The 8,820-nt window shown below is 48.0% G+C and overlaps 3 protein-coding genes across 3 annotated transcripts; 1 reads left to right on the top strand and 2 right to left on the bottom strand.

Annotated features, from left to right (window-relative positions):
* On the bottom strand, positions 1 to 1,713 carry F5B22DRAFT_171887 (uncharacterized protein). The gene has a single exon (XM_047969345.1). The coding sequence runs from the start codon at positions 1,164 to 1,166 to the stop codon at positions 609 to 611; it is 558 nt and encodes a 185-aa protein (XP_047836052.1). The 5' UTR covers positions 1,167 to 1,713; the 3' UTR covers positions 1 to 608.
* Positions 1,208 to 5,624, bottom strand: F5B22DRAFT_171965 (uncharacterized protein). The gene is made up of 2 exons (XM_047969346.1): positions 2,148 to 5,624; positions 1,208 to 2,093 (listed from the first exon to the last, which is right to left on the bottom strand). The coding sequence occupies exons 1-2, from the start codon at positions 5,193 to 5,195 to the stop codon at positions 1,311 to 1,313; spliced, it is 3,831 nt and encodes a 1,276-aa protein (XP_047836051.1). The 5' UTR covers positions 5,196 to 5,624; the 3' UTR covers positions 1,208 to 1,310.
* A 1,574-nt stretch (positions 5,625 to 7,198) lies between these two features.
* F5B22DRAFT_171849 (uncharacterized protein) lies at positions 7,199 to 8,123 on the top strand. Its single transcript, XM_047969344.1, has 3 exons — positions 7,199 to 7,254; positions 7,370 to 7,742; positions 7,816 to 8,123. The coding sequence occupies exons 2-3, from the start codon at positions 7,470 to 7,472 to the stop codon at positions 8,023 to 8,025; spliced, it is 483 nt and encodes a 160-aa protein (XP_047836050.1). The 5' UTR covers positions 7,199 to 7,254; positions 7,370 to 7,469; the 3' UTR covers positions 8,026 to 8,123.
* The last annotated feature ends 697 nt before the right edge of the window (positions 8,124 to 8,820 follow it).

The raw sequence follows: 8,820 nt of genomic DNA, 5'->3' as shown, positions 1-8,820 counted from the left end.
CAGAAGTACCCTGACGAGCCTGACTCGCACATATTAAGTATTATAAATGCATAAGTGCACTAGATGCCAGGCGACAATGCCTTTAGGAAAGTCGAATAGAGATCAGTTGCATACTGTGTAGGTATGCACTCCGATCCGAAGAATGAATCCGTAATGGGTTTTCCAGGTGGCGAGATGTCAGATTTGGGAATAGCCTTTTGTGATTCTCCTGTGATAGCTACATCAGCAGGTTCAGATTGGAACAGTGATGACTTTTAATGTGGCGATATCAAATCTGGGAATAACTTTTGGAATTTTCATGTGACAATTGCATGAACAAAGCCAGCACGAGATCGGCCATCTTTGAATAGTATCAAAATATCAAGCATCCGGTCTGGTCAAGTTAAATTCGTTAGCATGATAAACCGCCTCTCTTACAATAAGAAATTACAGGGCGTAATAGGCAGTCAGTTTGTTCATCGGCAGCTTCCTAACACACAATATCTGCAGCAGGAGCAAAATGAATCTAATATTCTGTATACTGTAGGTAATTTCAATAGGACTACGTGATATTCTTCAATCTGCCCAGTAGTCATACAGTCTGGAAGCCGTGTTGCCCCTTTCACAACTCAAGACGTAGTATTCTTCTCAAAACCACCAAGGTTTACATCTTCAAATTCATTATCTGTAGGTTTCTCGTGACCCTCGCCCGCGCGATTAGTCACCGCATGATCTTTACCAGGCACATCATCCTCGCCTAATTTAGGCTGTCCATTGTCCGGACTCGCGAGGGTTGAGGTTCCTTGGTGGGATGACTCTGTTGGGATGGCGAGATTATCAGCACTTGACCTTTGGACAAGTACAGGTGGCGCAGCGAGGCTGACACTCTTGTTCGACTGCGGTGTGTGGTTGTATGATCGATTTGGCCCTTCCGTCGAATCCCGGCCTAAGTCATCCCTATACACATGTGCTAATCCGCGCTGAGACGGAGTGTGGCCGATTTCTGATCCAACCGGCCTGGGACTTGGTGAGGGACTCACAGACCGTGCGTCTTTATCTTGAGCGTCTAGGAGCTCGTCGTCGCTACTTTCATGACTGCACTTGCTGTCCAAACTTTTATTGCTAACCTTGCGTGCGATCTTCCCTGCGCTATGGCGGGCACTATGCTGAAACTCATCACGAGCCATCGCCACCGCTTGTCGGTTGAGATGTGTGTTCTCGTCAATCAATCTATTTTTCTTACGAATCTCAGTCCATCGTGTCAAAGAGCCCAATTCAAAAATGTTGATTCGGCGGTATCTGTCGACTGGGTTGCCCAAGATAGCTGGTCTCTAACCAACATCATCCTCGGGGATTTCGTTAAGTTCTTTACCCTTGGCCTTAGCCGCTGCCATTGCGGCGGCCCAGTTGTGCAAGCTTACTCGCCGTTCTTTTGTCCACCGGTCCATCTCTGAACATGTGCAGTCCGGAATAATCTGGATCCTCTTGAACCGTGTAAAGGTTCCCAGGAGAAGCAGGGTAAGGATAAACAAAATACCGGCAACAATTCCAGTTGCGGTCCTCTGACCGAGGCGACGAGTGACTGAACCGCCAAGGCTAGTTGCGCCGGCGGCAAATATAAAACCAAGGCTCTGAATAAAATTCCATCCGGCAGTGGCACGAGGGAATGAGGAGTAGTTGGTGCGCTTGTGGCTATCCTTTGATGACTTGGAGCGACCGGTCATGCCAGGTTGAAGATCTGAACAGTCCCAGTTCTCCATCAGCATACCGTTACATTCCGAGATAGCAAGGCATGAAAGGAACCCGATGAGGCCAGCAAAGATGGACGGGAAGATGACATGCATAGGTGGCCCTGTAGAGACGGCCGTGTACGCGATGCCGGCAATAGGAAGAACTAGCGTGAATATTGCGCGACGGACAAGATGAGAGGTCCAAGTAACCTTCTTATCGAAGGTTGTTTTATTCGACATCGGGTTCATATGTCTAGCTTGGGAAAACAGGTTGCCCTTCTGGAATGGAATAGCTAAGAAGGCGCCAATTGCCACAGATGATACCACGGCACCGACGTATGGGGCACGGTAACGATAAGATTTTGAAGTCAGAGACCCTAGGAGCTAGTTCTCTTAGCTGGAGTGTATGATACGTAGGGAGTTTTGAGATATACTTACGACGATGACCAGAATGATCTGTGCATATATCCAGGCGGAATACACAGCCATGATGGTAAAGCCAGGTTGCCGCAGCATCTCCAAAGACAACGCAACTCCGTGGTAAACCTCTTGTCCCCACCATTTCGGTCCTGTCTGTACTCGATGCATCATGACTTCGCCTCGTGCTAATCGTCGGGATATCGTTTCACCCATTCGAACTTCGGCAACAGATCGTCTCCAAGCGGAACGTCGGACCTCGGGGCAGAGCACATTCAGCAATAAGACGGCGGCGATAATGATAATGCTGATGTACAATCCCCACGATGGTTGCAGATGCTCGATCACCACTGCCCCTACGAGAAAACCAACACTTATCGAACCTATGAAGCACCACGTCCAGATCCCAAGCCAAACGCCGAGACCACCGCCATGCCTTCTCACGTCATACTCATCAACTACTTCCTGATGCGGCGCATGGCTCATCAGAGAAGCCCCGAACAAGTCAGTAAGTATAGAATGGAAGTTCATCTTCGCAAATCCCAGTGCAAACCCCATCAAGGCTCTGGATAGGAGTAAGGCGATTCTCCAGACAGAATTGGTTGGAGACCTCTGAGTCCCAATCGCAATGGCCTGTGGGAAAAGTAACGGCATTGCTATACAAAGACCACCCAGAATGTAGGGCTTTCGTCCATGTAAAAGGGGCAAAGGCCAGAAGAAAAAGTTTGGCAGTGCCATCCCGAGATATAGGCCGACGTTGCCAAGGATAGTGTAATGATGGAAGTCGGCGATATAGTACTGGATTGAAGGGACAAGACCAGCATAGATACCCACCAAAATACCGACTAATGCAGTGCTGATACATGCAACGGAAGCAACAAATCGTTTTCGGCCTGGGGACCAGTCGCGGGCGATAGTAGGTTGTCGTCTAGCAGATTTTGTCAAACTGAAACGTTGTTCTCCATCAATACTGACATGGGATCTATTTCGAAGACTGACATTCCGTAACTCATGGACATGCTTGGTGGGAGTTGTCCGCTTCTTCCATAATTTCTCGTTGTCTTTGGCAGATTTTTCAGTTCTAGCACGCCGTGAAGCTCCTCGGAAGCTGGGGAATCTTGGATATCGTTTTCCACCGGTGCTGTATTGGGTAGAAAAATCGACAGCTTCATCAGATGTACCACCATCTAAGCTGCAGACACTTACGTCTTGGTGTCGAACTACATGTAATTGATTACTGCGTCCAGAATCTAGGTCATCGCATCCAGGCTCTTTTGGTTCACTTGAAATCTTCGAACTACCATGTGTACATATCCGAGGCTGAAGGGTTAGCTGGCTGTTGTTTGGAACCTCCGTAGATGTTGGTCTAATGCTTCCGTCATTTTCAAATGGTTCTGGATCAACGCAGCCTTGACTAGTCGAACGATTCGGTGGGGGCAAGGGCATAACACAATCATCATCTATAGAATGATAGCGACCTTCGACGTCTTTTACAGTTTTGCGCACACGTTTAAGGAAAAGGGGTCTGAGGATCTTACCATCCCGCTTGATGGATTTGATGAGCCCTGAGCGTTTCACTGGGTACACAGACACGTCTTTAGCTTCATTATCTACACCAATGGTAGTGACTGGATTTGGCGTAGGGGTAGCATTTATGTCTTCGTCGTGCTCACTCGAACCACGCCGTATGCTCTCATCGATGCTCGGTGAGTGTAAGGAGATTTCCGATGAAGACTTTAATGGAAGGTGACCATCATCCACATGGCCACATTCCCTCTTGCTAGCCTCGTCAGCTATTAATATAGCCTCCGTTAGGATTTTCTCCATGTCGTTCATGGCGTTATTCATAGTTGTCGCACTGGTCAAATTCTCGTAAGAGAAGTTAGTTGTCACTGACGCTCTAGAACTGACCACGCCGGGAGATGTTCGTTGAGATGATGACCTCTCCGGTAGCCTTGTCAATGTAGGTGGCTCATTGGGCTCCGCATACCCCAATAGTCTTCGGAACCACCCAGTTGTCCGATTAATAGTAGGCTTCTGAGTTCTGGCAGGTTGCTGTCCCTTGTTGATACCGATAGGGCCAGGAGTTGGGGACGACGGCTGCGAACTGACGATATTAGACCTTGCACTTCGGTTTGACAAGCTTCTAGAAGAAGCTGAGTTCCCGCCACGATCTCTGCTAGTGCCAGAACCCCTAATGGCCTTTTTGTCTTCATGGGGGATGTTTTCCTGTTTTGAGTGCGTTTCAGTATTCTCCAGTGGAACACTAGCCAACGATCTTCGAGAAGCTTGAGGAGAATAGGAAGATCCTGGGTATGAACCGGGTATGGAGTGTTTGTCTTCATGTGGAGTCGTAATGGGGAGTTGCTTGCTCTGTTTCTCTTTGTAACTGGGGAGAAGGCCCCAATACATTGCTCCCTTCTGTGAATCATCACCACCCGGTGGATTCACTTCGCTAGTTAACACTGGAACAGTTCTTGATCCAGTCCCCTCACCCTCTTCCTGCACTTGGGCAGCATCGTTATATGAAGACTCCACGAATGGACGGACCTTAGGAGTATTCACATGGTTATGTTGAAAGTGGCGTCCCACAGCATACACATCTTCTGGCAGTTCTAAGCTTAAGGACGGATACGTTCCTTCGACTTCGTATGCGGCAGGGCGAACCTTCGAAACCGGAAGGCGCCAGGTACGAAAATGATCATAGCCGTCAATTGAAGGGTTTACCCTATCCCCGGCCACCTCTCCAGGGTCGGCTTCAGCCGGGTCTGGCGTGACCGACTCAATAGGGTGGGAGGTAGTCTCAGCACGTTTGGGAGCTTGCTTTGCTGGCTTTTGTGAGCTTATGGTCTGGGCGATGGAATTGGAGTGGCCGTCAGTGAGCACCGGTGGCACAGGCAGATCTCTGTTAATTGACTGCTGTCGTTGTGAGCTTGGCTTCAATAAAGCATGACGGTAACTCGCCACATGTGAGGCGTTTGATCGCGTCGACCCTGTACCATTACTGATTGGCCTAAGTGAAGGATTGGAACCACTTGGACGAAGGCCAGCTACTGCGGGATCATCCATAGCTGCGACGGTTGAAATGGACACACGTCGGTCAGAGATAGCAAGTTTATACGCAAAATCCACTGAAGCTTGTATCAGCGGGAAGACGCTGAATCGGGTGAATGAGATTTTAGTCGATTACGGTCTAGGTGATTTCTTGTCGTTCCGCTCGATTTTCCTTGGGATGACGAAAGCCGACAACTAGCATCGGCGAGGTAATGTACAGAGCCGAGTGTGGAAGGTGACTGATTGAATACACAGCTCCCAGACTTTTGCAAGTTAGAAAGATGTAAAGAAGAGAAGAGTCAAAGGCAAGTAAGGTAGACACGGGCATGTAGTTTTTGAAGCGGGGGGTTAGGAGACCAGAGGTTCTTCGGCATAAGAACTGTCAGGAGAAGGGTAACAAAATATCGGTGATATCGATGATGCGAATGTGAGAAAAGAAGAGGATATTTAGGTATCTCGAGAATAAGATGATCTGAACAGCCGTGTTCAAACCGTTCGACACTCTACGTAGGCAAGTGTTCATTCTGCACTGGTCTTTCCTTCTCCTCCCAGTTGAGAGAATGGAAAGGAAGCCGTATCATCATAGCTCCCAAGGAAACTGCAACCTTTCCTGCTTGAACATAGAAGGGCACGAAAGAATGCAAAGACATGACAACGCGAGAGAACAAGAATGGTCTTGCGATGATCATGGATTCCATAAATATCAATCAGTTCTCTAAGATATTAGGTTAGTAGGATACTAATTGACGTTCTAAAGCAAAACGGGTTTAGATAGGTGAGAACAATCATCATTTTTGGCGAATAGTCAGCCTGTCTCCATGGCCATTGAGGGTTTAGGAGGTATCAAGATTGAAGCCTCTGGTCTATCAATCAGATGCCCATCGCGAATATCATGATGTTGCGGAGTACCGTAGTGCGCACAAACTCCAGGAGTATATTCATAGGTACTTTGTGTGATCTCCCTGTCCTGATACACATCGAGACCAGGAAGATGATGAATCATTCACTGGGTAGTAACTGGGCAGGAGATTGCTTGTTTGTTTCTTGTTTTGTTGTGCTCCGATACCAACACCGACATCTATCACCTATCACCTATAACGTGTCTGTGTCTGTTCAATGTAAAGTTATATGAAATAGGTGGATAAACAATCCCCTCGTACATACCCTTATGCCTAGTTCGGCATACCTATCTACATACGTTTAGACATGAGTGCCAAAGCAGGTGTTGATTTGCTAATGCACTGCTAATGGATGGATGGGTGGCCGGCAGTTGAAGAGATCTAGACCACCACTACAGAGATCAGCCTATGACACCCTGCATGGCTCTAGGTAGAGACGGGGAAGATGCTGGCACTTTTAGTGGGCTTTTTAGCGGGCTTGCATCACCTGCACACGTGTAACGGGCGTATTAGCCCATGCCACCCCAGCCATCCCATGCCACTGGGTGACTTTGCCTGCCCCGGTCTCAGTATGACTTCATCCACCACACAGACAATCTCGACAATGTAAGCTGTCGCATTCGACATACAGTACCTCAGATTATTAGGTTGTTTGGTCGAAATGAACAGAAGCCCAGAGAACCGAATTTCACCAGTGCCTAACCTACGCCTACCACTTTACCTCACCCTCGCTTACCTAGTTCTGATCTACCTAGTACGATGAAGACTTGGGTATCCAGCAAAGCGCAAAGCTGGTGAAAATACTAAAAATGGTACAAGAGTACCTGTCTACAGACATAGGTACAGGTGAACGATTTGATCTGCAAAACCAGGGACTATGCGGAAAACTTGATTTTTCACCACACGCCGTAGAACGATATGATTGCTCAATATTGTCTGGGATGGCATACAACGGAAAATAGGTGTCCCTTTTCAGGTTTCATTCTTTACCGAAAGTGTGCCTTTGTATGGTCACACCACATACCTACCATCGGTAGCCGTCCGTTCCGATCATGAATGCACGCCCGAGCTCTATGGACGTCATCACGGTCAGGTGCCCTGACGACAGACACATCATCGCTCGGCACCACCAACCAACCAACAAGTAGACAAGCAAGCAGGCGAACAGACTCAATGTAGGACGGCCAATAAATAGGTAGATACTCGGCATGTTGCCCAACTCTCTATCCTTTCCAATCTCTTCTTGCCTTTCAAACAACCAGTCTAATCATACCAATTGTCCACCAGTAGCGAGTGGCTTGCTTGCTTGCTTGAAGCCCTCACAAACCACATATCGTCACACAGACAAATAGACAGATAAACAAATCGGCTAGTATACACCACCGCCAACATGGTTTTGACCGGCCTTGCATCCATCATCCTCCGCGCCGCGGAACTAGTATTCGCTACTATTGTCGCGGGTATCAACGGATACTACCTCCATCATGTCCAGAACGCATCAAGCTGGAGCCAGGGACGCTTCATATACACCGAAGTCGTCGCTGGCATTGCCATTTTCTTTTCTCTCATCTGGCTAATCCCCTTTTCGTCGGGCTTCATCCACTACCCTCTCGACTTCCTCATCTCTATCACTTGGTTCGTCGCGTTTGGCCTGCTGGTGTCGGTAAGTCAAAGTCATACAGTCTCCCGAGACAAGGATACACGGAGCAATGTACTAATTTGACGTGACATTCTAGTACCTCGATGGTGCATGCGGTGCCGTCTTCAACTGGTCTAATATTGCTTTCCGAAACAACCAGTGCGGCGAGTGGAAGGCTATCATTGCCTTCTCTTTCCTCTCCGCTATCTGCTGGCTCGTCTCGGGTATTGTTGGCATCATCTGGGTTCGTGACCGTGAAAGTCGAACCTACCGCCGTCGTGCTTGGAGCAGCCGATCACGCGTCTAAAGCTTGCAGCATGCAACTCGACAATGTAACAGTCTCTACCTCACGTTGAGCCGCGACCGTTTATACCCTTTGGATTATGGCATAATGAATATAATGAACTAATGGAACTAAAACATACGAGGTGGCGGGATCTGGGGCGTGATGTTAGTAATCTGCTTGGCGTTGGATATCGGCGACAGTAGTTGATGACACTTTGCTAGCTAGTAATTGATACCCTGATTTTAAATGGTTTACTTTCGAGCATGGATGAGAACTTGAGATTTATGATAACCAAATTTCGATTACGGATTGTACTATCTAGCTTAGTGGTGGTAGCCTTATGGGAGCGGACCAATTCATAGGAAGGCATGGTCTTCATCCTAGCCACCAAGGGAGAAGACGATCAGAGAGAATCTCCCGAACCGATCAGTAAAGCATACACTTGGGTCATTCAAACTTCGTGACTACTAGTGTGAACGAGTCGAGAGGTAGAAACCTCTGTGGCAGTGTTAGGAGAGGGTCCTCCTGTTCTTGACCAAACTATATTAACTACCTCAGCTCCGAACCGTCTCAGCATGCCCGCAGTCATGTGCCATTGATTGGCTCAATTAGATGCTTTACCTAGATTGCTTATGGTTTAAGAGAGGACAAAGAATAAATCAAGCGAGCAAGTAAACAAGGCAGCTAGCCGGGACCCGATCGTTCATTCTTATTGCCTGTTACGTGTCGGCACACAATCCCGTGTTACGGGATGTTGGATGGTCTATGACGACATAAAAGGTGAAGCGGCATGTTTGCTATGGCGTAGGTGACGCC

Source organism: Xylaria bambusicola (genome assembly GCF_022495145.1).
Source record: "Xylaria bambusicola strain CBS 139988 unplaced genomic scaffold F5B22scaffold_2, whole genome shotgun sequence".
In the NCBI taxonomy this organism is placed as follows: domain Eukaryota; kingdom Fungi; phylum Ascomycota; class Sordariomycetes; order Xylariales; family Xylariaceae; genus Xylaria; species Xylaria bambusicola.
The sequence above is the reverse complement of the archived record's forward strand: the minus strand, read 5'-3'. Positions and strand labels throughout refer to the sequence as shown.

Coding starts and splice junctions, on each gene's coding strand:
- F5B22DRAFT_171965 (XM_047969346.1), bottom strand. CDS start 5,195: ATGGATGATCCCGCAGTAGCTGGCCTTCGTCCAAGTGGTTCCAATCCT. Junction 2,094..2,147: donor AGATCATTCTGGTCATCGTC/GTAAGTATATCT, acceptor TAAGAGAACTAG/CTCCTAGGGTCTCTGACTTC.
- F5B22DRAFT_171887 (XM_047969345.1), bottom strand. CDS start 1,166: ATGGCTCGTGATGAGTTTCAGCATAGTGCCCGCCATAGCGCAGGGAAG.
- F5B22DRAFT_171849 (XM_047969344.1), top strand. CDS start 7,470: ATGGTTTTGACCGGCCTTGCATCCATCATCCTCCGCGCCGCGGAACTA. Junction 7,743..7,815: donor CGTTTGGCCTGCTGGTGTCG/GTAAGTCAAAGT, acceptor GTGACATTCTAG/TACCTCGATGGTGCATGCGG.